We start from the raw sequence: 27,994 nt of genomic DNA on the forward strand, positions 1-27,994 counted from the left end.
CATGTTTACTATAAGCACTTATTAACATTGTTCCTTCTGGTAATAAGATGTTTATTATCAGCACATTAAAAAAGCCAGTCTTTCCCCCTACACCCTGCTAATTCTAACTTCAGTTCTATCGAGTTGCCTCTCTTCCCCCAACAGCGCTATACTAGGTCAGTTCCGTAACCTGCTTTCCTGCTGAAAAGCAAGGCTTATAAATTAGATTCATTTCTAAATTTAGGATTGATGGGATCAGTCATTACTGGTCTTATTTTTTCAGGCAGATTTCAAGGGAAAGGTATTCATAAAGCAACTACCGCTTCTTGCTTAGAGTTTACAGAACTCCTAAACTATAAATCTTGGCACGTTTGTTTGCATTAGTTGCCGAGAACACCTTCGCAGAATTAACACAGAGCTTTTATGGGAAGACCAAGAATAGGGGTTTTCTTCTTCCAAAATAATCTTGTATTTTAATAGTACTTCACAAATTGCGCATGCGGTTTCCCCATGTCTTTATGTTACAAAATAGAGGCTGTTCAATAGGAACAAGAATCAGTTGAGGAAGAAGAGAAGAACACTTAGTTGTGCCCAGAGGCAGATTTTGGTAAGCTGTTTTCCAATCTGAAATCTGTCCTGGACAAAGAATCCAAATACTTCTACTCAGAAAAGGCAGAGGGGGGGATCCCTCGCAGCCGCCAGATACTGCTACTGGTTATACGCCGCTCCCAGTGCGCTGCCCAGAGATGGCTCTCAGGAAAAAAAAAAAAAAATCACATCTATGTCACCAAAAGCCGAAGCACCCTTTGTTTGCCTTTGAAGAGGAGGCTGGTGCTCCATCACCTCTTACGCAGCCTTGCTCTGGGTCTGCAGGGCGCAGAGGTACATGCAACCAAGAGGGAGGAGAGAGAGTGCCACAGAACCGCATTCCACGGTTCCAGTGCTCTAATGAGTAATCAGATACTTGTTTAATAACTGCAAAAAAAGGACAGCCCAATTCTTATCATCAGGCTCTCTGGAGATTTGACATCCTTGGCATTGTATCCTAAGAGGAAGGAAATTTCTCACTTCCCTAGCTATTTCAGTTATATAAATCAATTGTTGAAGGATAGTTTAACTGGTCTGTGCATAGGAACCAAGGCAACTGTATCTGGGGTCTTTGGAGATACTTATCTGTAAATTAAAAATACAATGCTTTGCGATTTGTCAGTAATTATATTGCATGTACATTGAAAAAATGGTGAAATCTAGTAGCTAGGAAAAAAAATTACTTGATTTTATACTGGCAGTCATGATGACAAGTCTGTCTGTTCCCCGACTGTGAAGCTGTTTGATCGGGGTCCTTTGGACCCAAAGCCCAGATGTTGTCACCAAGTACTGACCATCCTCCTCTCATTTTCTCCAGCCTCCTTGGGACTTCCATGTCTTACCAGCTGGGCAAGTGGGTTCAGTCGCATCAACTTAAAGAACTTTTAAGAGACTATTAGTAAGAGCAGTGGATTACAAGATGGAGTTTTCTGGCAAAGAGAAAGCTGCTATGGGCCGCAAAAAAAACCCGATAAAAAGATGGAAAAATCCTGAAAAATACCTCTGGTAGCTCTGTGAGCATAGGGCCACTGGTTTACCATGCTAGGCAACCAAAAAGCAAACGTTCCAGTATTTCAGCTTGTCACTAACACCCCGATTATTCACTTGCAGCAAGGAATAGATCTCTCCTAAGCCACAGAAGCTAAAGGGTGAATTGATGTCATGGCTGATGTAACGAACCTGTTGTAAAATGAAACTATGATAAAGACACAGAAACTCATGCATGTCCATGTACCTGTTTCTAGGGAAATTGTGTTTTTCACAGAGTATCCTACACAATTAGCATTAATTCACTTATTTTGCAAACCTAGAAACCTATTTGATTAAAAACAATGACTCAAGTGAAAAGGCAGGGAGGATTCAGTCACACAATAGTAATTCTTGCCCGCCTCTCCATGGTGATTTTTAAGCTTTCTCCTCTAACTCTGCTGAAGACCCAAAGAGTAGTATTTTCTCCTCTGATTAAGATGGGTCAATGAATTTGTCGATGCGATTTATTTTACTTGGGCAAAAATATTTATTATCCTATTCTGAAAGTAACTTAGGCATCTCTATACATAACCAACAAAACAGGCAAGACCGCTGGCCTCTGAGATACTCTGAGATGCTCTTCAACGGCCAGCCTACCTGTATGTACGTGGTATGGCAGCTCAAGTGCCTTCAGTTTTCACACCTGGGCTGGTCACCGCACTGGTAGGGATTCCAAAAATGGCTACCTTGCTCCGAAGAAAAGGGAATTAGTCAGCAAAGGGGTATTCTTATTGTGAGTCTTCTCTCGTTGTTCTCTGGCTGCAACATCCATTGATATTTTTGGTTGCACACCAAAATTGTGAAACTAGATACTCTGAGTCAGCCCAGAAATGTAGATGAGGTCGAACCCCAGCATTCTGCACGTGACCAACGAGCCAGAATAGACAAGTATTTTTCACACATCTTCCTGAAGAGGTTTTTTCCTACGCAAGAATTCCATAGAGGTATTTCAGACTATGGTAGTGGCCCATTGATACTGTTCACTTCCTCTGGTGGAAATGCGTATGTCAAGGGATGCAAGTAGTCCAAAAGTTTTCAAAACTGTAATTTCTTATTCACTGTTCCAGTTCATTCTGGCCTTAGTGGTAACAAAGCTCCAAGTCCTCATTCCACAGCATCACACTACTACTAGGAGACATTTTAGGGTCGTCTCTCCTGTTCCCTCGGGAGCACTACTAAAAACGTGGCTGTGACCCACTGAATACGTCTCCACTATTAAATTCCCTACCCGCCTTTGGGAAACTGTGACAACACACAGGCCAGTTTCTCCAGAGACTCAAAAGACTCCCTAAATTCAAGCTGAAGATTTCGGGGTGCAAAGCAGCTGATCTCCCTTTGGCCCAAACAGCTGAACTCTTAACGAGATAAGAGACATTGTTATACCTAAAATCTAGCAACGGCCTTTTATTTTTTGCTGCAGTAAGGAGGTTAACATTCAGCGGTTCTGCCTCTTATGTACGATCCTTGAAGCACTCAAGTCTCTCATGATGGAAACTGGATAATTAACTTTGGATGAAAGCTAATTCATATTCTTCAAGTAGCTTTCAAAAGCAAAGCTAGTGTGTTTGTGTACTTTTTTAAACAAAATTTTGTTATTTGTGGTCCCCAACTCATTGCTTATAGACAAGTTTCTTCCTGCAAGACCCCCTGAAATTGCTCATGGCAACAGGAAATTAGGATGTTTAAAATGAAGCCAACTGGGAGACATGAAATAGCCCGCAGCATTTTGCTTGCTTTGGGTAGTAGCCCATTGGACAGCAGGATTTAGGGACCACTGGCACACAGACGTAATTTCAGATACATTTGTGTGATAACATCATCTGGTTTACTCTCTGCAAGATTTAGTCACTGTTTGAACAGTATGCGTACTCAGGTTCACGCTCAGGTGTCATTAAACTCTTGAGAAAGTCTGAAAAAAGTCATCAGTACCATTGAGACTGAGATTAGAAGAAAAGCTCAATCTACAGCTTAAAAGATTATCCACTAAAAATACATGTTTTCTGTCTTAAAACTTTGTGCTTGGTACAGTCATGAAAAATACTGAAGTATTTCACACAATTTTCTTTGCATTTAATAGTGCTTTGTATTCAGCTAGTTCAAACAAATATTTGTACCACCGATTTCTAAGTTGTTTAGGCTTTACATTTAAGGGTCTTTCCCAAGTTAAAGCCAAAAGAAAGGTTTTTTCTTCCCTTACTTTTTCTCGTTTGGAATTTGCCCCTAAAATGCCGTGAAGAGTCAAAATTTGTGAAGTTAGTTACTTCTAAATACTTAAACTGACAACATTCTTTTACCTATAGCAACTGCCAGAGCGTACACAGCCCGTACATACAGTCCCTTATACTCCTCTAGCTTTTCACCGCACTTATCACAAAGATGGGGCGAAAAAAGTGGAAGATAGAAAATTAATAATGAATTAAGATTTTTGAGAAGCCCTCTAGATACGTTCTGTGAAACATGGCAGATAGCTGGGGGTGAGGAGAAGGTGGTAGACCACAGACAGGATATAACTTTATTTTGAATAGAGCTTGTCTTGCGTACAAACTAAATCCCCCCCCAAAGTAGTACAGAGATAAAACACTGCCAGAAAAAGAAAGTGATCGGGGCAAACGCAATAGGAGTGTTTTCAAATTCGTGAAAATGAGCCTGCTTCTCAATCTTTGCGCACATAACCTCTGCACATCTAGGCACGGGGGTATAAGGACTCCTCTTTGGCATCAGCCCCACAAAACACCTCCATCTTAAGTCCTGTCGTGAATTCAACCCATCTGGCACTCTCCAGCAAGCAACCAGTTTTTTTGTTCCTGCTTAGCAGGTCCCCTCCGTAAGTGGCCTCACCCTGCCTGCATTCACCCTTTCTTCCCAGGGACGCCTCATCCACGGCAGACCCTCGATTTTTTGCTGCCCCGTGAACAGAACTTTGTCCATTGCTGGAGTGCCACTTTCTCTTGCAGTGGACGTCTTGTTCCCCCCGAAGCACGCACCACTGAGGCTTCTCTCAGGAGTCCTGGTACCTTCATTACCAAAAAAGCTGCTCTCTGTTCCTAGCAGCACCCTTCCCTCTCCAGCCGCCGGCATGCCCCCTTCCCTGCCTGCTCCGGAGCCGGCTACACCCACAGCCCGGCTCGGTGGCCCCAAGTTCTTTCCCGGATGCCCCATCTTTAGCATCGGTAGTTCCCTCCCCTCCCCCACTTCCCCTCCCCCGCCTTCCCAAGTCTCTGGGACTAATAATCTGGCTTTGCTGACATGCTCTGGTAGCTGTGCCTATCGGGCAACTCCCAGGATGCACTCTTCGCTCCTCCCTGGCACCCCCTCAGCCTTGCCCACCCTCCGCTGGTACTTCCCCAGCCTTTTTCCCCCCCCCGCCCCCCCTTTTCCCTCCCCCTCACCCCCCTCACCCCCCGTTTTGTGAGCGCCCCTCCCAAGCCCGGTCTTCCTCAGGCCAATTCCCCAACCTCCCTGCGGGCCTTCCCCTCCCCCGTCGTGCCCGGGCCCTGCCGCCCCGTCCCCGCCGCCCTCGGGGCTCCCACACCCGTACCCCCGGTGGGGAGTGGGGGGGGGGGGGAGTGTCAACCGTACCTCACAGCCACCCCCACGCCCCCATCGCGACCCCCCACCCGCGCAGCGACCCCCATCCTCCCGTCCCTTCTCCCCTCTCCCTCCCCGGCTTCTCCCCTCCCCCCGACCTCCCTCCTCGCCCCTTCCCCTCAGCCCCGCTGCCCCTTTCCCCTCGCCCCCCTCGGGGGTGTGTGTGTGCGCGCGTGTGTCCCCGTCTCTCTCCCCTCGTACCCCCCCCCTCCCTCCCCGGTCCCCAGGGGCTGCGGGGGGTGGGGATGTCACTCACTCTCCTCAGCCCCCTCAGAGCCGCCTCCTCCTCCTCAGCGGGGCCCGGGCCGGACTGGGGCCGTGGGGGGAGGGGAGGCGGCTCCCTCAGGTGGCCACTGACAGGAGGAGGGAGGGAGGGGGGAGGGAGGAGGGGGCTGCGCGCGCAGGGAGACCCGCCTCGCGCCGGGCTCCCCGGCGCGAGGCGGGTCTCCCTGCGCGCGCAGCCCCCTCCCCCCTCCCTCTTTCCCTCCCTCCCCGTGCCGCCCCGCGCGCTGCCGGCGGCGCGGGACTCCCGGGGTGGCTCGCGCGCCACCAACCGTCACCTCCTCGGTGACGCTTTTCCCGCCCACCCCGGTTGCTAGGCAGATTTGGATAAACTTGCGCTTCCGCGCGCTTAGCCCCGCCTCCTGCTCAGGCCTCTCGGGGGGTGTGGTTTGTTGGGGTTTTTTTCTTTGAAACGAGTTACGGACGGCTGCGGCGTCCAATGAAAAGCTGGGGTTGCCCACTCCGCGAGCCAATCGTAGCCAGAGCCCGCCTTCGGCTCACTCAAACACTAAGCGGTGAGGAAAAGAGGCGGGGCAAGTGTCTTGATTGACGGGAAGCCTGGCCAGTAAAATCCGCGCGGCGCTCGATGGGTGGGGGAACGGAAGCCAATACGCGGCGCGGCGTATGGGGAGGGGGCGTGGCCCGGGGGCGGGCCGAGCCGGGCCGTGAGGCGCGGGGCTCGGCCGCCCTCCTCCCCCGCGACCCGGGCACCGCGGCGGGGCGGAGGGGGGGGTTGGCCCCCGGCCGGCACCGCGCCGAGGCCGACTGAGGTGATGCGCTGCCCGCGGGGAGGGGCCGGAGCCGCCGGCCGCGCTGAAAGGTCCCGCCGGCGGCCCTTATCCGCCCGCGCAGGCCGGCCTGGGGCCTCAGATAGGGGCCGGCGGCGGGGTCGCTCGCTCCGTGAGGCGGGGGGGGGAAGGCGGGCTGCGCTTCGCCGGGGGCTCCGCAGCCCGAGGTCTCCGCCCGGGAAGGGCCCTGGGGGGGTCCCGGTTGTCTCCGAGCCCTGCCATAGCGTCGCGGACCCGTCCCGGTGGGGGGTGCCGTGTGTGTGAAACGGGGGCCGGAGCCGGAGGCCGCAGCAGCGGGGCGGCAAGCCCCGGCAGGCCGTCGGGGGCCGGGCAGCCCGGCGGTTGCGGTGACTCATCCCCACTTCCTCCGCGGATCTGGGTCAGGGGTGCGCAGACGTTTTCGTGCCACCGGCCGCACCTCCGACGGGGCCCCGATACGATCTTTCCCGCAGGAGCTGGGGAGGGAGGAACGTTAACCCTTCTGCTGCGGACCCCCGGCCGCGCTCCGGGCATCCTTTGCCGTGTGCGGGGTCACCGCAGGTGGGATTATCTAAATGCACCTGGTTAAACCAATGCATAGAAACGGGAACAAAGGAATTAATAAATTAACTTTTCCCATGAGATTCCCTGAACAACTGTATTCATGTAAAAAAAGTCTTGTGAGCTGCCAGCTTGCAACTACCTTCGCTGTCTCTGACATAAGCCTCAGGACTTCTTATTCAGTGGTTTTAGACACCTGCAAGTGAGCTAGTTCTTAGAAGGAGAAAAAAAAATAAATCTTGGGTGAAGCAAGTTTTTAATCGAGGGTAAATGAAGTGACAGGAACTGCACTGTATTTGTAATGCCAACACCGATCTTTCATCAGTTATTTTCCACGTGGGATTAGATGCAGCTTCATATCGGGTTATTTGGGTACTTGTTTCAGAAAAGCGAGATAATGCTTATTTTCGTTCATAACCGTTAATAAGCGTAAATGGGTATGCTTCCCATTTTACTGGGGCGGGGAAGTGAAGGTGGAACACGTGTACTGGAGGCTTTTGCAAGGGAAGAGCAGCAGACCAGAGCCAGGATCCAGGCCTCACCACCCCCCCAGCACGCCTGCTCCTGGAGTCTGTTCAGCCTATGGTCAGGGAAGTTCCAACAAACTCAACTTTTCATGGTTCTTTTCCACTCCAGATTAAAGATTCACAATTTCTTTTAACAACTTTGTGCTCAATACCCTTTATATGAACACAAGTTTTCTTGTTACAATTTCAGCTACGTAGAACCAAGGGTTAATACCGCAGCTCACAACCAGTTGTTACTCTGGTTAATGACTTCTCCTGGAGCACTAAGAGCCACTGGCTTCACCTGAGGCCATTCAGAACTTTATGGTTAACAACTAAGGGCTGGATCCTTCTGAAGCGATGCTTTAATCCAGACAGGAACACGCAGAGATGCGTGCATCTCCACTTTACTTACTGTGTGTCATCAGGAAAGTCTGAGAACAGGTCTGGCACAAGATGCATTTTATTACCTAGAAGCGAGGTAGTTATTTCTGGAAATCTCTTCAATAATTTTTTTTCCTTGTCCTGGTCAGAATTTTACTGAGGTGACTGCAAGCTTTGCCTTCTGCAAAGGCAGCATCCAGTAGTCCTAGCAAACACTGGGAGAGCTGTTTTCTCTTTTATTCCACGTAAACCCTTAGTTTGAAATAAAACCTAATAATTTGACAAAAGCAAACTTAGTCACTTGTTGTGCGGCAGGCTGGCATCTTAATTTTGTCAGCTGATGACAAGCCTCTACGCAGTAGAATACAGAGGATCTACTCTAGACGCATTTCCTGGGCAAATACCAGACTTTTGTACCTCTTCCTAATGCATTTTAGATGTGTTTCACAAGTTTTGCCGCCAGGTCCGGCCTCTGGAGGAGATTCCACAGCCGGTCCCTGACCGAGGCAGGATGGAGGTAAGGTGGCGACAGCTCAGTTTATGCCAGATGCAATTTTTTTTTCTGAGGAAGGAACTGCAGATAACCAGGGTAAGGAGAGTGGAGTTTCAGCATAGCTGAGTTTCACCAGCTCTTGCTCAAGTCTTTATTTTGGACAGAAAGGAAGCTGCTGTTTAGGTGAAAATTTTCATCTAGTGGGTAACCTGTGGGAGCAGAACCATGCTGAAATGCAAGGGACTAGCGTAGCATCTCAGATGACAGTTTGGAAAGGGACAGTCTGCAGCTTAATTTTTAGTTTCTTCAAAAATTCACTTCCAGACAAATTAATTCCACAGTTTTCTTTTTCCTTTGAAAGTTAAGCTCAAAATGTAAAAATACCTGCCAGAAAATTTTGGGATAAAAGACACAAACCCCAATCTTCCTTAAACCAGATCCCATTTGTGAAGATCAAATACAGTTGCCATCCTTCTCGAGCGCACAACTGCAGTGAAAAACACTTCTGTCCTAGACCAAGTAAGAAAAATTCCAGGTGTTTGACCCATCCGCAAGTTTGTTTTATCCCAGACACCCGCCGGGGTTCCAGCCGCCCTCGGCCATCTCCAGTGTGAAGGTGAGCAGGCAGGTGGGCAGTTTCCAGCAGGAAATTCTGGTTCTCCGTTGCAGGCAGGAGCCCTCAGCCCAGCTGCAGGCAGCGATCTATCCCCAATCCCCCCCTGCGGCTTCCTGCCCTCCCATCCCACACCTTCCACCGCCAGGTAAGTCGCTGCTGCCACATAAAATGCATCCTTTGTAGGCAGGACTGCCTGCAGATCTACTAAAGGGATTAGTATTCTACAAACTGCTAGAAGAAGTAAAATTAAACTTTATTTAAAAATTCTTCTAATATAGAAAACGAGAGGAAACAAGGCAACAAAGTCATGCCCCCGGTTCCATCTCACGACATGAGTTACTGTATTTACAGCTTCAGGAAGGAGCGCTGGCAGAAGGTACACGTCCTGCTACTTATGGAGAGCTACAAACACTTAACAATACGTTGTACAAGCCTGACGTAACATTTAAAGGTTCACTGCAGGAAACAATTAAATACACTTGCTAAGACAGACAGTAGAAGAGCACAGACAGGCGTTATTTCGTCCCAATTCGTGTTCTGTACGGCCTGAACTACTGATTTCCTCGCCACTGTGGCAAGAACTGCCAAATGTTATGGAAACGGGTTTATTTGGCATGATGTGGAGAGGCCAGTAATCCCTCAAGTAAAATGGGGCATTACTGACCCCCTTCTATGATAATTTTACTTTCTGGAGAATTTGGAAAAGCCAAATAAAATTAAAGCAGTGAAGTTGCACTGAACTCCACATGTCCTAACATTTTATCAAGGTCAATGTTTGCTTGTGGTGTCACAGTGAGTGCACATACGGGATGACGGGGGATGAAGTCCGTGATTTTTATTTTTTTATATTTTTTTTTAAATTCCCCAGCTGCCAAATCTAGACTTCCTGTGTACGTGGGCCTTTTTGATGTTCGTACTGTAGGAAATGAAATACAACAGGCAAACACTTCTTCAGACTGCCTTCTCTATACATATATAAGTTTTTACACTATCTACAAAACAGTGATTAGATGCTTCTGTGTAAGTTCTCGCTACTCATTTAAAAATACTAGAGAAAAAAACTGTACAGTTCTCTAAATTACATCTTTAGAAGAATAATTTTTTTAGAAGTTCATAAAAGACTTCATGTTCGTTTCTATAGAGAATGATCGGACAAGAAAGATTAGAAATATGTTGTTCAAATCAAGTTAGACAGACCAAGCACTTAACATTATTTGTAAACTGTAAACTTCTAGTTTTCTGTTCAACTTTACATACGCACTCAAAAATTAGGAAGAACTTCAGTTATGAGGTCCTTGTTTTAATCTCTGCTACATACAAAAGATACTGAAAAGCAAAAACTATTAAATAATTTAATATACAAGTGTAGTTAAAAAGCACTGTACATTGTAACAAATGTACATTGAATTTCAGAGATAGAAAAATCACCGAGTTATTTTCAAATTTACATGATTTTTGAAATTCCGCGATGGGAAGAGGACTCTGGTAACGGAGCAGAGTTCTTGGCTCTGTGGGACTGTGGGTGAGCGCGGTGGAGTGCTGATTTGCACAACAGCAAAGCCCAGGTGAAGCTGGTTTCTCACAGACGGGGAAATCCCAGGTTGGAATGTCAGGAGGAACGAGTTCGGCTACCACATTTAGCAAATGGTTCCTGTTCAAACCTGAGCGCACTTACATCAGAAGCAAGCAGGCAGCCTTTCCCTCAAGTACTTCCTTCCCTCCCGAGAACAGACCGACAAGGGATTTGAACTACAAAGCCGCCCGGTTCGCACACAAAGTACCGACACGACGAGAAGCCAGAGAATTGCTGCTGCAAATCGCTCTCCTGTAACGCAAACTCGAGCGCTGCGCATCTCCGAAAGATAAAGTCAGGAGATGCAGCTACCTGAACCAGCACCGGTGGACATCTCGCTTGGTGCAAAATGCTTTTCTTAAACTCAGCCCGAACCGCAGCTCTCTAGAATTGGGATTTTTTAATATTGCCTTATAGAAGCAGCGCTTTTTTTTGGCCAACACATAAAGTAATTTATTATAGTTGCCACGGGCATGTAATCGGTTAAATAACAACCTCAGATTGGATGACAGAAGACATAAAAAGAGAACACCCGGATTACCCGAATGGGGCTCAAGTAGATTTTAAAGTACATCTTTTTCAGGTAGGAGTGCCGAGAGCACTGCCAAGAAAACGGCCATTGCACTTCGGTGCTTAAAAACAGGTACTGAGTTCTTGCAAGTCCATGACTTACGGAGGGAACAGCTAAAGAGAGACGCTGCTTCCTTTGCACAAAAAAAAAAAAAAAAAAAAAAAAAAAAAAGAGGGAAAAACTTAAAAATAGTCCACGGGGTATCAGTATTCCCAAGGTAGGATTTACCTGACCATTCCTGATCAAAATGCCAGCACGTGCTGGCTGTTCAGCCTACAAAGTTGTCCCGTCTCTAACAGATGCCTGTGGCACAGCCAAGCTGTCCCAGACCAGCAGTGGAATGAGCGTGAACCCATCTCCTCTTGCACTGCCACCAAGGTGCCGGCATGGAGCCGGGCTCCCGGTGCCGTTGGCCTGGCAGCTTCCGTGAGAATGCCGCAGCGGTCGGAGGGGACAGGAGACTGCGAGAGCCGGGTGCAGACACAGAATGCTATCTCAACAAGCAATGCAGAACAGATTCTGCCTGCGTGGATTCTCCCTGTATTTGGTACCTCCGAGGACCCTGTACGCTAACAGACCTCAGAGATTTCTTTCCTATTTTTTGAATTCTAAGGGAGATTTTCAACAGCACCGAACTTTTTTTTTCTTGCAAACCCAGTAATAAGACTCTCTCCCTATACCGATATTGAGCCATGCTTTCCCTACTGGAAACCTAAAATCTACACGGCTTCTGCAAGAGTGAACGTCTGCGAACAGGATCTAAATCAGCACCGCATGTCCAGGAGAGGAAACGTAAAATCCTATTTTGGTAATCGGACAAGCACTTGTCCCCTTATCATCCAGTGGTAAAAACCGAGGGGTTTGAATTACAAAAAGCAAGTGTCCCTGTGAGCTGTTGCTAGAGAGGGGATAAGACTGGAAAAGAACGACCACTGAAGACAGACTTCACAGTATTCCTTCTACAATAAAAGTTCTAAAGGTTTGAGGGGGTCAAATAGTTCCTCTAAAATATTCTCCTCCTCCCTCAGAAAGAGAAGCAATCACAGAAAGCCCTACCGAAGGAATTTTTCTGGCAGATTCCTTTTCCCTCCCCCTTTTAAGTTGGGAGATAAATATGCAGAGCTACCAAGAGAGAAAAACACCTTTATTCAACCCCATGAACCTCGCAAGCTGTACATGGCACTACGACGGACTGGCACAGATCCTTGCTATAAAGCTGCTGATGCTTCACGGAATTAACAACTCCCATACTGTTTTCTGCAGAACAAACTTGGGCCTCGTCTCTCCTGTTCTGAGACAGCGGCAGAGGCACAGGCAAACGCAGTGAGAATTCACAGCCGAAGAATTCAAAAAACCAACAGAGAACAGGAAAGCTAACACAGAAAAGTTTGGAAATGTTATGTTTTTGCCAAGGGCAAGACTATAGTTTAGTTTTTATGATAAGCCTTTGGCTTATATTGGATCTGGGGTTTAACTCTGACTTCAATCACTTGTAAAAATCATTAAGGCACAGATGCTGCCTTCCCTTGGTGAGGCTGCAGTAAAGATGCAAAACGCCGTTTCCCAGTTGCTTGGACTAGACAGGAGGACAAGAACTTTCCTCCTTCTGTCAAAGTAGCAGAGATGGAGAGAGCTGTGATCCTGCCTTACCCCGTGTGGGACTGACCATCAGCGCAGGGAGGCAGAAGCCGACCCTTGTCGGGATGAAGCGGTGGGACATCATCACACGCTCGGGGATCCGGGAGGTGGAACCTGCTCCTCCGAGAACAGCACAAGCCCGCTCTGCTCAGCCCGGAGGTCACCCCAAGGATGCTAACGCACCCCCCCGGCTGCAAACACCCTGCCCGGCAGAACTCCGATCTCACTGATCTCATCCTTACCTTCACTGCAAGGCTACAAACAGCACTGGCAACGACTTGCACACAATGAGAAGGAAAGAATATTACCTTCGAAACTAAATTTAGAACTTTATAGGGCACCCTACAATCAATCATGATTTAATCCAATTATTCCCAGGAGTGGAAGGGCGCAGAAAACATTAAAACTGGCATGCATCATACTCCGGGGAAGCTTTAAGTATTTAGAATACAATTGGTATTCAAAACTGTGCGAGTCCTCTTCATTTCCTGTGACAATTTTTAAAAAGTAGGTATCTAACAATTTAAGGAACAAGCCTCCTTTGGACTAAACCTTAATTCTCAGTAAGAGGAAAGCAGATTAAAACCAGTAGGTATATACACACTAGCTGTATATTCACACACATTATGTAAAAGCAGCTTAAAATGCCCTTCTCACTTTGCAAGTCGATGAAATGTACGTTGTCTTTATGCAATCTGTTTCCTACAAGGCCCTCACTAGAAGAGGAATTTGCTGCCTTTTCTTTGAAGAAAAGATTTTGCATGAATTTTTTCTCCTTTTTTGGCTTTTTTTTCTTTCTTTTTTTTTCTTTTTTCTTTTTAAACACACTGTCCTGATAGTTACTCTGTTTCACAGGAGACTGGCCAGGCTGGTGGTGGGTCCATTCTGTGCCTGGAACTGTACAGGAGGTGGTCCATCTGTCCACTGCAAGATAACAAACAGCATGAAAATCCTACAGCCGCTGCCTGGGGAGGGGAGGAATGGAGGAATGGCAGCAAGGCCGGAGGAAGGAGCTCGCCATATAGACGTTCGCTACCTCGAGATAATTAAAGATTTCATCACGAGAAGTTGCGTATCAGGTTTGACTTTGGTCTACATGCGTGGAGCTCCCATCCCTTGAACAGTATTTCTTTTGAAGCCCGTGATTCCAAACCTGACTCCCATGCCGAATCCAGGGTGGATGGCGATCAAGTGAAAGCATTTCCTGCTCAAACGGCTGACCGTCCACACATGGGAAACCACGACTCGCACAAACAAGGGACCTGACTTCAGATGCGTTTGAGCCCATTAAGCACTGCAGCCATAGCATTTCCAGAGCAAGTAAAGCTTCTGGTTCTCACCCATTTCATTACAAAAATATTTTCCTCTCCAATTAAAATTCTAACATGGGCAGATTTAGTATTTGTTTCTTAATCCTCTTCCCCCCTTCAGATTTTCAATCCAGCATAGATTATGCAGAAGCCAGCAATGGCAAGCAAAGACAGGGGAGGCGGGAGCACTGGCTCGCTCATGGATGGAGATGGGCACCTGACTGCGGGGGTCTCAACACAGGCTGCGTCGTAAACGCTTTCATTCTCACAAGTCTCAGGATCCCTTTGCAAGTAAAGCCGGCAAATAGCATCTTCCTATTGGCCTTTCCCCCCGCTTTCTTCTCCCCAAAAGGGAACCTTGGGAAAAAGATGTCAAGTTCCACACATCTCGCATTCCCATTTGGACATTATCTCAGTCCAGAACAGTAAATTATTTTATGCCTTTGCTGAGCTGCAGCTTAGAAAACCTTTCTGTATTTTTAAAACAGCGTTAAAAGTGTTTCTGACAGGAAAGACATCAATATTTGAAGTTCAAAGAAAGTTGTACCTTAAGACAATGGCTATGCAGATATCAAATGGTATATTAACTGGAAATTTAGATTTATAGTTAAGACTTTTAGCAGCGTACAACAAAGCGTTCCCTAGAACAAGGCAGGCTGGATGACCTAAACATTAACATTAAACCTGAAAACACAGTAAGTTTCTTTCAAAAGCGATAGCTGTCAACAAAATGAAGTGGCTACCTGCTACAAAAGCCATTTTTAAAAAATTTCAGTTCTGGTTCTTCTAAGAAACAAAAGACCATACCCATCAAATAACCTTTACAAAAATTAACTAATCGAGTCACATTTCTTTTTCCTGTTATCAGTCCAGTTTAAATATTAGGAAGTAGACTGAATTTTGGCAATTTACTGAGAAGTATGCTCAGCAAGAAGAAAGAAATAGTGAAGGAAAGGCAAACCACATTGTTTTGCCTCAAAAATGCTCATAACTGCAAGATGGAAGATTGCTTACCGTGATTAGATTGTGTTCTGGAAGACTGCATGCTTCAATGTGGTCCTGGAGGAGCTGTTGTGAGAAGTTTTGATGCATCTGCGCTGCCTCGTGTGCATCCATGGCGTTTCCACAGGCTTTGTTCAGGTCTGAAAGACAAAGAGTGTCACGTGCTCACCAACAAACACTTTCCGTACTTATTTTCAACTGACCAGTTGTCTTATCTGCAAAGACTGTTCCCTGTATTTGACAACTGAATCATTTAAAGAGCCAATATACCAAAATGAAAACATTTCATGTTTCATTTCAGAAGCTGGGCCATATGAGGAACCTGAAACCTTCCCTTTCCCAACAGTACAGGCAGGGCGTGTTGCAGGATTCAGCATTATTTTAGTTTCCAACTATTAAAGATAATATTACAGTAGCTCTAAAAGGAGGAAGCAAACTCTTCACTCCAATGAAAGCCCCTGTGCAGTTTGCGTTTGGGTTTTTAGTTTCCAGCACCATCTAGTGGGAACAGGAAAAGCTGGCTAGTTTCTCACTGCAGCTCCACAATTCAGCAACACAGGTTTCAGAGAGCAAGCCACACTTTCTTTGGTGAATCCTTGCTTTTGGGGGACCAGAGAAGCCTGCTGCTTCACACATGCTGTGAGCTGATCCTAGCATCCGTTTTCTGCAAGGTCTACTCACAGCTATTAAGATTTAAGACTGGTAACCTACTAAGAATCACAATTGCAGCTAAAAATTATAAGCAGCACAGTGTGGCAGGGGCTGAGACGCTGTGGTTTGTGTTTTGTTATTCCTCATCAAGCACCTTTTCTTCAAGAGTAGGTAATTAGTTCTATAGAGGAAACTCTTCGGAAAAAAAAAAAATCAAAGCAGAACGGAAACGGTGCCTCTCGCTCTTCCCAGGCTTGTGGATACAACCAGAGGCAACAGTGGCAGAATGCAGGGTGGTTTCACCTACAGCAGATTCATCATTGTACTATCGGCATGTTTTGTATGTGAACTACCACTTGGAAATGAATAAGAGAAGTATTTCAATTGCCTGGAAGTGGTTTTGTAGCAAAGGCAACAGCAAAGCAGAAAATAAGCCTGGCCCACAGCGCTCAACGCAGAGCGCCGTGCTTGTAGTAAACATGACAATTTAATAGAAATTGAAGCTGCGGGGTAAGTTCTTGGAAAAGGGTAGAGTTACTGCTTTATTTTCTAGTGAGAGCAAATCAATTGCAGCATTAATGTTGACGGTCTGCCAAGAAGCTAGTCAATATTTGAACAAAGCATCCTGGGGCCTGTGCAAGTCAGATTAAACAATATTTATGTATGAAGTGATATAATAGGCTCTTATATTTATTAAAGCCCACACCAGAAGCAAAGCCTAAGTGAAACTTAATCAAATGTTTACTACAAATGGAACTAGAGTCAAAAGAAAAGCAGAGCAGCAGCAGCATAGATGCTATGGGTGCGAACTGGGGCCCTTTCCAAGCAGTCACCAGTTCAGCCGTTCGTATCAAACTGCCATCCAGCCTCGGCAGGAGAAACCCGACCGCTGCCTCGCACAGTCGCACGCGGATGCGGGAGCTCTGCAGGGCCTGCTCAACCCCACGTGTCTTCCAGCCTCCCCCAAAATCCCAGCTGGAGTATCTGACGGCAGTGCCAGAGCTGCAGCCGAACAGGATGCTGACGATCAATAACTGGAAGAACTTCTATTGGTGTTTGGTAAACCCAGGCAACCTCTTGGCGAGCGCTGGCATTGGCATACACCCCCATACTTGATCCCCGGTTAGTAGCAATGAGCTCTTTGCCACTTTTTTTTTTTTTTTTTAAGTACATGACCTTTTTCCTAACTTACCTCTCAACAGAGCTGAAGACCACAGCTGCACAGACATATCTGGTATCTTGCTTGCAAGCTGCATGGCCGGTACTACCATATTATTACTTTCCTGGTGAAGAGCAGATATCAACATGAAATGGGTACTTTTTCGCCCTTGTGAATACACATTAGAGACGTTAAATTTGTGACAAAAAAATGTGTCTAATTGCCATGTTCTAGGTAAGAAGTGGAAGCGCTAAATGGGACAATAACCCAAATGCATCATATCTAAAGCTGTCTGGAATTTTGCTCTGTCCTAGGAATTACGGTGTCTATGTTGTGCATGGAAACAAACACACTTCATGCATTCTGGCATATGGTGAGAATTAAGGAGCTTGTACCCACAATTCCCTCCAAAACAATCCAGGTGAATGATGTTATTTGTCCTTTATTCAGCTCCTTTTTTCAAGTGATTTCAGGCATTATCAAAACATGCACTTCTGGAACAGCCTTCAAACACTACTACTTTCTTAAAGTGTTATTAAACATGCAAATTACAGCTACAGAATTCTCTAAGTCAATAAGCTGCCAACTTTTAGCAGGATACCAATAAACAAATGTTCTTAAAATAAAGTTTCACAAAACATCCCGATTTTCTTTGGCAAATGACAAGTCAAACATTTACATGGCAATAGCAGAGACAGCAAAAGCTTACCCTGTGATTCCCTAACACATAGAATATATGACCCAGGAGTACAAGAGAACACGCCGTTAATCGATTCAAGTCTTCTGCATTTGACATTTTCAGCGTCTCCCGCAAAAATCGTCTACCAAAACAGAGCAAAAATAAAGTGTTTTAAAAACTCTACTTTCCCTCCAGTACATAAGAAACATCATTAAGAACTGAATTCATCCAACTGGCAAATATTAGCGCTCGGGAGTAAATGTGTGCTGTGAGTGACCTTAAACAAAGCGCTTAATTCCCAAACTTCACCTTTCATTTAGCAAAAATGACTATAAGAGAGGTCCTCCTGTGAAAAGCTTTTGTTCCAGATGTGCCGCTGCACAAGTATTATTATTATTTTTAGCATTCAGAACAAAAGAGATCTAAAACCCAACAGCTTCCTGGTATTTTCCTCTAAGTAAACCAGAAGATTGACTAAATCCAGAGGGAAAAGAGCTAGCAGGTTTGAAAGCAAGGCCTCGAGGTTTTCATTTTTATCTTAAAACAGCTTCATTTAGTTTTGCCTTTTCCCCCAATTGCATCGATTTATACTCACTTGGCCTCGTTGTATCTTCCTTGAAAGAAGGAAAACAGACCTCGGATGTAGAAAGCTGCTGCTCGAAGACAGTGAGAGCTACGGAGAAAGCAAGGCATTGAAATCTAGGCACCATGCAGCGATTACATGCATTACAGACAGATTTCTAGGAATTTGCCTCATAATAAAACCTCCAAACAAGACCATTATATTTAATGCGTGGTCAGAACTTCTGCCATGAAAAGAAGTTGACTATTTTGTTTTCTTTAAAAAAAAAAAAAAAAAAAAGGCTGCTACAAATCCAGTATTACCATTACCAATGCAACGTCAGCATGTAGATAGTTTCTGGAATTCTCACCTCACAGGGAAATTATGGTCTGGATTTATCCTTTCCAATAAGCTGTAAAGCTACAAAGTGGGAGGGGAAAAGAAAGAAAATCAGCATTTCTCACATATACAGGCTGACAGTACTGACAGCAAGTGTTTTTATAGGAAGTGCACATCATATCAAAGTGGTGCAAGTCACCACAAACACACTAAAGTTTACTTGTACTGGTCAGATCATAGCACAAACGTTCCAACGTTAGGAGTTACCACGTCCGTTTTGATCCTAAAATCAAGTTTTGTACAAAATACACTCTCTCGGGCTTTACAGAACTTTCTATACAATGTTAGTATTTCCCAGAAAACTTTTAGTTGCCCTATCAAACCAAACTGTTCAAGACCCAAATGAATCCTGTATCAGATTTGTTATTTGAGAAATTAACTAAGCAAAAAAAGGGTCAACTTTTTTAATTATTATTTTTGCTCTCTAAGCTTGTTAATAAAGTACTGCGCACTTTACACACAGTTCATTTACAGCCTCTTCACAAGAAACCTGCAAGCACGACTCCGAAAAGTTACTGCAGAGGGAACCGACACATCCCTGGAAGAGTGCACACAGCTGGATTTTTGAAGCAAAACGAACACACATGTGCACATACTTATTTCTGGATGTTTAGTTAAACCTTGCTAGCTTTTATGTAATCTAATAAAACTCCTACCTAAGCAGATGGAAACTGAAGCAAACAGGTTGAATGAGTCAAGATGGCAAAGTTAACCATACGCTTCACACCAGGAAGCTTGCCCTCCCAGCGCTGTAGAAAATTCTGTGTACGATCCAGAACGCTCTGCTTCGGTGGTTTGCCCTGACAAAGGAGTTGCCTGGCTGCCAGACAAGGCATTTGCTTTGCAAAAAAAGCTCAGAAAAAAGAATAACCCAAGCACGGTAGCAGTTTTCTCTCTAATAAAGTTCAGACTTTTATAAAAACAATCAGAAACCAGCTTACCTCTTGATGTCGGTTGCCTTCCCTGATGTAGACACTGGCTAAGTTTGTCACAATAAATGCCCACAGTTCTTGATGTGTAGTGAGCTAAAATAAACAAGATACCAACAGCACAGTCAAATACTTCAGCCTCTAACCCAGAATTTGCTCACCCCATATAAAAATCACAGATTTGGTGTCTGATATTTTGCTATTAATAAATCCTCATGACATGAATTGCGATCAGCATAGGAAAAAAGTAATGAACTAATGCAACTAACACAGGCGATCTCTCCAGATTTCACTTCCAGCCTCAACTGTTCAGTGACCCACACAACGATTGCAACAAGCCCGTTTCCACACTGAACATCCACAGTAAACAGTTGGGGAAGAAAATCTTACCCTCAGTGCTGTAGTAAATTGTGCTTCTGCGTTGTCCATGCAATTAACAGAAATGCAGTAGAGCCCCTGTAGAAGACAGGGAATTTCTAAGGTAACGCATAATACAATTCTAGCAAGCCGAGAAGGCAGGCACAAACCCACAGAAATCTCAGGATATTAACAGGAAAAAAGGTAACCAGCAAGTCTTAGTTTTGCTTGGCTCTGGGAAAAATAAGCAATTTCTACACAAAGTCCTTCAAAACAGCATGGTCCAGTAAAATACACTCCATCTATCTAAAACAACCCCTTGTAATTTCTTATAATACTCAAATAGCAATGCTACATAAACTCTTGCCCTTATGCAGTTCCCACCACATACTGTCTCAAACGTGGACAGTGTAAATCTTGTGTATTTACCAACTATCATGCTACACATCACTTCTTTTAAAAGAAGGGATTTAAGCCTTTGAGAGGCTGAAATAACACTGGGTGTGAGTCCCCACAGCAGGACTGGCAATCAATAAAGCAGACCCCATTACTCAGCAAGAAATCTTGCTGTCTGCCTCACTACGTTCTCATTAGTTACTGGTGACCATTCAGTATGAACCTTGAGCAGGGTCTTTCAAAGAGTCAAAAGCTTAGTAGTAATCACAGACACTTACTAATAGAGTGTGCAGCTGGGCAGCATGATTAGAAAACAGTCTGGGAGACTGCTGGCAGAGCTGACAGACTTGTGAAATCTGTTAGAAAAAAATAAAATTGTATTTTAGGATACTTTTTCCTCCATTTTTATGCTCTAAATCCATGTACTTGCATCACACACGTCATTCAGTACATTTCAGTGATTTGTTCAAGAATCCTAAGTCATGCTCCTAGGTAAAAGCGGAGGCCAGACTTGCCTCAAGCCAAGGTACACGCGCTGCTCCACACACACTCCTCCCACACAGACGCACGCTCAAACTGGTTTTGAATTATTTGCTTTGCAGCAGCTCCACCATATGGTGGCACCACCTGCAAACCAAAGCACAGATCTCTTCTGACACGCGCAGAATTTGAGTTGGCACGCAACAGAAAAAAACTGGAATCCAAATCTTCCACAGGGTATGTGCTCATGAGGAGTTTTTATGAGCCAGAACCAATGACTATTCTTTTAGCAGGCTAAATTTTCCCCCCACCCCCCGAGTACATTCACGAGAAGGCTGACAGCAGAGGTTGAGATGATACAGCAGCACGTCCTATAAATAAGGGATGGATGAACAGCAATTAAAAATGACTGCAAGAACAGAAAAAAAGCACAGTTCTTTCTGGCATTCAAGAGCAGTGTCCTCCTCTTACCCCCAAACTATGTAAGAGGAAGAAAGGACAGAAAGGCAGGGAACCTTAAAAACTGAGAAACACTTGGACAAGACAGGAACGCTAAGAGGAAGAGTTAAGAGCCGCTCTGTCATGAATCTGAGGGAAAAAGAAAAGGCACCGAATCAGACTGCAAAGTACAATCAGGGAGATGTCAGTTGTAGTCACCGATCAATCACTGTTCCCTCCACGAGCCACTCCAAAGTGTTCTTAAATAAAATATTTAAGAGGAGGCTAATTCCACAACTTGCAGCATCCTGAGCACCTTTAGGCCTGACTTTACCTGTTAGTAGTTTAGCACTGCTGGAATCCCCACCTGAGCCCACGTATCTTCCTCAAAACCGAAATTCCCGTGTTTTAAAAGCTATCACTGCATACATCCACAACTAGGGAAATGATGAAACCCCGTTTTTACCTCCTGCAATGCTGTGGCTTTGTGCCCCGTGACAAGCCGACACATGATAATGTGTTCCAACAAAATAACTTGGAAAGATGACAAGATAGGACTGCAGTCCAACACTGAAAAGTGAACAAAGGTAATTCAGTAAGTGAAGTTAGGACAAAATTAACATCCAAGACTTCAACACAAAGATTCCTTTATGGAAATCTAAGGAATGATGGCTTTGGCTGGACCACCTCGTATCAGAAGAGTCAGCGTACTGCCCAGCGCCTCTTCCATATGACACAGCGAGGATGGCACAGGTTTAAAAAAAAACCCAACAAACCTCCCAAAAAACCCTAAATCCACAATGCCTGAACTGTCAGGAGCAGGAGTCTGAGCACCAGTTAGGGCAAAACTCCTTGGGAACACATACTCATCTTAGAGAATCAGAAGCTTGGATAACCAAATACACGGACAATCAGAAAGACAGCATGAAAACGCATGTATTTACAGCCCCATCTACTGAGTTACAATAAAACCCCCCAAAACTTGATTTCTGTATTCCAAGTAACTATCCAGTTTTAAAACAGAGCACAGTTCTGAAACGCAGCAGAAACAGACTGACAGCAGGCTGTCCCAGTGAGCCAAATAAGGTTGCTGTGGTTTTGGTTTGTATTTTTAATTTACATTAGCAACAAGGAATGGAATCTTGCAGCATCAACTAAATGATAATCCTTATCCTTACTTTTTAGTTTCTCTAGCTGCATGAGTGCTTTGTCTGTGTACTTCTGAGCCTTCTCCAGGTAACCTGCCTGCATGGAATGCATCACTGTCACCTGCCAGAAAACACAGGAAAGATTACAAAAAGTTACCTTTGCGAAGAGGAAAGGACTGGGAGTTCACACGACTCCTCAGCTAATAGCTTTTTAAAGTCAATTTTGACATCATTCAGGAGTATAATCGTATTCAAGAAGCAGAGCAACTAGTTTCAGGAATTTGAAGTCAAGATTGTCGCTCCATTGGTAAAAATAAACTAACGTAGCTCTATTTCATATGAGTTCATTTGATTCTGTGTGGCTTGGATATTAATAAAGTTACATTCCAGTTTCCAGACTTCTTGCACAGTCTCTTCAAACACTGACATCACTGAAAGCAATAGTCCCACAGATGCTGTGGCAGAATTAAACTGTCAGCGTAACGTAAAGCAGCATATGGTCTGCAGAATCTACCACTGCTGGCTCCAAGCAATTTTTAACCAATTCCTCATTAATTAGCAATATACATTAAGTAAAAAAAAAAAAAAAAAAAAAAAAAAAAGAGCTTCTCACCAAGTAGACAAGCACACACATGTGTTCCTTGGGCAGCCAGTGAAAGAGATCAGCGGGGTTGCTGGGCAGAATTTCATCATCGTGCAGCGTGGATATGGTCTGGATGCACTGCTGAAGCTGTTTCAGGCATGGCTTCACACTTTTCACCTGTGAAAGATGATTCACATCACACAGAGCTGCTGCAGCCCAGATGCTTGAACATTTACTTAACTGGGAAAACTTGCCAGGCAATAAATAATACCCACATTCAGGAAATTAGTTCATGCATAAAGCACAACACTAGCATGACAGAGCAGTGACGACTTTAGGCCCGTTCTGACTAACAACAATCAGCCCTTCATATTTGCATATACGACCAACAGACGCCCAAAATGTTTTTCAAAATTATACGTAAAGCCTGTTATCTCCACCAACGTTATACAGAAGCAAGAGTGGGCACCGTGGTTATAAGAGTACTACAGGAAACCTTTCCTTGGGGAAGAAGAAATGAATTTAATTTCTTCACTCCTCATTTCATTTGTGATTAATTTCTATAGAAATTAAATTTCATTAACAAAAAGCATGGCGCAGCAAAAAAAAAATCCCCCCAAATCACCTCAGTGTAATAATTAGCTACTTTGAGGCAGTACTCTTTTTCCCCAGTTCTCACAATATGGGAACTATAAGAAATAGAACTTGCACATACCTGCCCAGCATCCAGGTAATGCGTGACCTGCAGGACTAAGAAAAATACGCGTAACGACTCTTTCTGGATGGGGTTTCCTTGCCAGTTTTCAACTATCTGTCCGCAAAGAGTAAGGAGAGGGTGCACCTCCTGCAGCTTTCGTTCCATTAGAAGGAGCTGCAATTTTAAATAAAAACGCATTACTTTTGTACTGCACAATTTAAACACTCAGAGAACCACAGCAGAGCCCCAGGTGCATTGATCTATTTAAACCAAAACCAGACTCAAAAGATATCCTATTGCAAGAGCACCAGCCTTTTCACATAACCAGATTTTTCATCCCTAATTACAAGGGCTCCAGTAACAATTTGCAGTTATCCTTTTTTCCTTCCAGAAAATTATTTGTCATAATTAATAAAGGAGAAAAAAAGCCAAACCTATTCACAAGAATTTCACAAGAATCCAGCAGACCTAAGGCTTATCCCAGGTCTGCTTTAACACAGCGCTTGCTCACATGAACAAAACAATACATAAAGCACAGACAGGCATGCAAAATACCTTAAAACAAGTAACCTATGTTCAAGGCAGGTTACATTTTATTGCTCTATAACTCACATTATACTAGTTAAACAAGGAAATAGTTTATTAAATATTACATCCAACTTACCATCCCCTTGCTTAGCAGAAACAGTGCTCTGAAATGAAACAAAATAATGTCACGCTCAAAATAAAAAAGCTATCCAAACCACAACTGCATATGAAAACCCTGAGGAAAGAAAAATCTGCCGTTCTCCCCCTCAAAGACAATAGACAAAACACTATTAAGGAACCTGCCACAGAAAGCGCATTTAAAAGCTAGATGGAACCATTCAATCGTAGCCCCCAGAATCAAAATCCCAGTCCCTCAGGTTTGTATCTAAGTTTTGGACAATTCCAGTCACGACAGTTTGTAACGTCAAAACAAGCCACTGGGAAAACTTGCTGATAAAGTCAATAAATAAACCTCATTTTGAAGAAAGTCTCTCCAGATTCTTAGCGAGTATTATTGGTTCTAACAGAAAAAGGAAGAGCTGGAGAAACTCAGATCTAAGAGAACATGCAGAAATATTGGTTTGCCTTTAAAACCCACATAGCAATCACAGACCACATCTTTAAGTAAAAGTAGAGCCTCTAAGTAAAGAGCAGAGCAAACCAAAATACCTTCTGTGGGAAGGGAAAAAAGCCCAGGGAACTCACCTGGTGTACTCTGATCCTACCACCCGAGCGTATTCTGCTCCAACTCCGAGAAGGTCACATGCTGATACTAAGTCTTTTTCAAGTGTATGTAGTTGCTGAAAAGAAAAAAAGGCCATAAGAGATCAGCATTTTCTTTGTGAACTCCATTAGCAATTTTTAAAAATGTAATTACTCCTGTGCTTTACACATGAGAAGTGCTAAACTGGTACTTGTTAAATGTATCATCTGATTTTAGACTCATTTTCCAGGAACACCTGGCATTCTCCAAAAAAAAAGTCTGTAACATTTCAAAGAAAATGTCTCAGCCCAGTTTCATACCATGCAAAGCTGTTAATTCATTAAGATCACGTGCAGATCAGATCCCAACAGCTCCAATATACCCGTGGACCGTTACACTGGAATAACTGGAACAAGAGAGTGTGTTTTCTAGCAAGAAGAGCAGAGAAAGCCTGCAGGGTGTGTTTCAGGTGACGGGGAGAGGATAATGCAGCTGCCAGAGCACCTCTCACTCCCTCCTACCTGCCAAATTTGTACCTTCTCCAAACTCAGGTTGAAAGCCACACAGACGCAGAAGAACAGGCACAAAGGCAATGAGACACACAAGCCTTTGGTCAAGCAAAAGCCAGAAAGGAAACACCACACAGAAGAGAAATCAGCAAAGAATGTCAAGCTTCAAGGAAGGATCCTCTTCAGAGGGAGGCACCGAGAAAACACTTAAGCTGCTTCTGAGTACTCGGGCATTAACTCATTGCAAAGTAAACATTTGTCCTTTAATCGATAGGAAAGTAAGGCTCTCCACGATTCACTGTTCCTAAACTACACAAAGGAGCTTGGCAATTCCTTTTAAAGGAAGCTGGTCTGCTTGTTTAAACTCATCATGACAAGGGAAAAGACAAGTACAGGTGACTATTAAGACAGTCTTCAAAGATAAAATTGCTTCCTAACTAGCTCTCTGCTGCAGAACACCTGTAAAGAGCAATTAACTCCCTCAACTCTCACGTTAAACACCTCAAGGCTCTTCAGGAGCAGAGAACAGGCATAACCTGGAAAAACTGGGGGAGCTCTTCAGCAATAATCTGCTCTTCCCACTGATCAGTTAACTTTCTGGATACACTCCCTGGCATAATGCATTCGATCACTCAGGAAAATCAGCACTTTAAGAGCAGTTACACAGCTGAAGTCTGTAACAAACATTAAACACTCTGAACTCCAACGCACACTGGTTTATTCCTAGAAGCGAAGACGGTCTGACCTGTGCAGCTGAAGCCACACTTAGAGCGTATTACAGAACAGGAAGAGTAACATTGCTCGGAGGCCTTTGCACCAAATGCTTTTCCCATCCCAGATCTGCTCTGCGTGCTAATTAGGTTGAAAATAATCAAAGGAACACTTCAGGTTGGCAAGCTCCAATTCCAGCAGGCTTTATGAGAACATTTACCCTTACTGCAAGCCGTAAGGTGCATTTTATTTTGCTCTGTCTCTGAAGTTGTGTGTTACTAGAGCCTACATAATGATCCTTGCTGCCTTCTTCCCTAAAAAATGGGCCTTGATCCAATCCATAGACTACCAATGTATTATTACTTTATAGCATGAACTTTTCTTCTTTTGTCTCTCCATTAGCAGCATTGACTGGGGGAGGAAAGGCATCCCAAACTCTTTTTCAGAGGAATACAAATATTTTCTAGCAATTTTCCCAGCTGCAGTAACATGGCTATCAATGTAAATTACTTACTGCAAGTTGAAAAAGCAATCTGCAGTGCCAGTACGGAGTCTGCTGTGAAATCTGAATGGCTTTGCGTAACAGAGGTTTTGCTGTATCCACTGAATTCTGAAACAGAAACACGCACCCCAGTCAGCGTAAAAAACAGGCTACTGGGAACTCCATCACTAACAATAACTTTTAAACTAATTGTATTCTGTGTGGATCCCCCATTAGAGTCTCACAGATCAGGAACCTTAAAACATGAAAAGCAATGAAACCAAATATTTAACACGTAGGCCCACACACCTACACTCGCCTGTTCAAAAGTATTGGCTGTTTAACTCCTTTGGCCACCATTCTAACATGCACTTTTTTCCTGCATGTGAGAGAAAAGGCAAACATTTGCTTTAGAGAAAGTAAAGACTACCTAAAGCTTTTCCGGAAAAAAAAGAATAAAAATAGCCTAGGAACACAACAAAAGCTTGAGGAAAACCACCTACTTCCCTCCTTCCCCCCCAAATTAGCTTGTCTTTGTCTAAATTAGGGCTAAAGAAATACTTTGGCCAAGTAAACTTCCTTTGCTGCGGAAGACCTGCATCGCAATTCCAGCAGCAACTTTCACAATAAGAAAGACCAAATGTCTCTCAGGCTTATGCTTTAGTACTCAATATTTACACCACAGCCGACGTCTAACAATTTCATAGATCCTATTATTAAGAGCAATATACTAATCCAAACCCAAAGAAACTCAGATTAAATGCAGCCCTGCAGCCCCAGGACAACCGATAATTTCCAAAGCACTCACCTCCTGACAATACAGTTCGGACAGAAGGCTGGCTGCCTCAAACTTAACATCTTCAAACTGGGGAATCTAGCAGCATCAGAGTTAAGTAAATATGAAACGTTGGCTGGAACACAGCAACACTCCAACATCCGAAAAACCCCTTTACAGAACACACACATTAGGAAAGCGGCCCACAACCACGGAAGTAGATTAAAAACACCAGTTAAATCCCCATCCCCAGGGCCAGGCACCCTCTGCAGAGGTATGTTGCTATCAGAGCCCTCACGGCAGGAGCGAGGTGACCGGGCAGCGGCTCTCCTCGCCCGGGCGGCCAGGAAAAGGATACTTGCTGGGATATCAACCACTGCAAGAGAAGACAGCGGGTTAGTCTGCAGCCACCACAGGCCGGCCCCGCTGACAGGGCTCCCCCCCCCCCCCCGCACAACCGCCTCCCCGCCCCTGGGGCTCACCGCTTTCTCCAGGTGCCCGCGGGCCTGGTCGCCGTTGCGGGTGTGGTGGTAGAGGACGGAGCCGAGCTGGAGGTGGGTGCGGGCCTCCATGCGGGCCGGGGGCTTGCGGGGCAGCACGGCCTGCAGGCAGTGCACGCAGAGCCGCACCTTGGGCGGGCTCGAAGTGCGGAAGTGCTCGGCCAGGCCCAACAACGCCAGGTACCACGACTCCCCCCCGGCCGCGCCGCCGCCCGACCCCGACCCCGGTGCGGGCCCAGCGCCGCCGCCGCCACCTCCGCCGCCGCCGGCCCCCCCGCCGCCTCCACCGCCCGCTTCCCCGGAGCCCGCCGCGCCACCCGCCGCCGGCTGCGGCTGCTGCTGAGGCGGCGGTTGCTGCTGAGGGGCCGCGCCGGCCGCCGAGCCCGACGCGCCCGCCGCCACCGCCGCCATCTCAGGGCCGC

The 27,994-nt window shown here is 45.2% G+C and overlaps 2 protein-coding genes and 1 long non-coding RNA gene across 8 annotated transcripts in view; 1 reads left to right on the top strand and 2 right to left on the bottom strand.

Moving 5' to 3' along the window:
- The window catches only part of GATAD2A (GATA zinc finger domain containing 2A), a 67,637-nt gene extending 62,113 nt beyond the window's left edge, over positions 1 to 5,524 (bottom strand). For both annotated transcript variants that reach the window (XM_054805325.1, XM_054805322.1), the window contains exon 1: positions 5,441 to 5,524. The gene's annotated coding sequence lies outside the window, so the exon portion shown is untranslated. The remainder of the gene's footprint in view (positions 1 to 5,440) is intronic.
- A 595-nt stretch (positions 5,525 to 6,119) lies between these two features.
- LOC129197115 (uncharacterized) lies at positions 6,120 to 13,883 on the top strand. Of its 5 annotated transcripts, none has more exons than XR_008574268.1 (4): positions 6,120 to 6,236; positions 6,707 to 8,696; positions 8,847 to 8,938; positions 9,072 to 9,189. It is a non-coding gene; the product is annotated as an uncharacterized LOC129197115 (long non-coding RNA). The 5 variants fall into 5 exon arrangements; XR_008574266.1 differs by lacking the exon at positions 6,120 to 6,236 and adding an exon at positions 13,431 to 13,883 and having other exon boundaries at positions 6,433 to 8,696; positions 9,072 to 9,169; XR_008574267.1 differs by lacking the exon at positions 6,120 to 6,236 and having other exon boundaries at positions 6,433 to 8,201; positions 8,539 to 8,696.
- Positions 9,030 to 27,994, bottom strand: MAU2 (MAU2 sister chromatid cohesion factor). Its single transcript, XM_054805093.1, has 19 exons — positions 27,555 to 27,994; positions 27,431 to 27,448; positions 27,106 to 27,171; positions 26,331 to 26,426; positions 24,599 to 24,693; positions 24,030 to 24,057; positions 23,384 to 23,539; positions 22,699 to 22,845; positions 22,116 to 22,206; positions 21,404 to 21,507; positions 20,298 to 20,375; positions 19,657 to 19,722; positions 19,279 to 19,362; positions 18,309 to 18,358; positions 17,972 to 18,049; positions 17,407 to 17,518; positions 16,731 to 16,821; positions 14,900 to 15,027; positions 9,030 to 13,499 (listed from the first exon to the last, which is right to left on the bottom strand). The coding sequence occupies exons 1-19, from the start codon at positions 27,981 to 27,983 to the stop codon at positions 13,425 to 13,427; spliced, it is 1,992 nt and encodes a 663-aa protein (XP_054661068.1). The 5' UTR covers positions 27,984 to 27,994; the 3' UTR covers positions 9,030 to 13,424.

Source organism: Grus americana, chromosome 28 (genome assembly GCF_028858705.1).
Source record: "Grus americana isolate bGruAme1 chromosome 28, bGruAme1.mat, whole genome shotgun sequence".
NCBI classification, from domain to species: Eukaryota; Metazoa; Chordata; class Aves; order Gruiformes; family Gruidae; genus Grus; species Grus americana.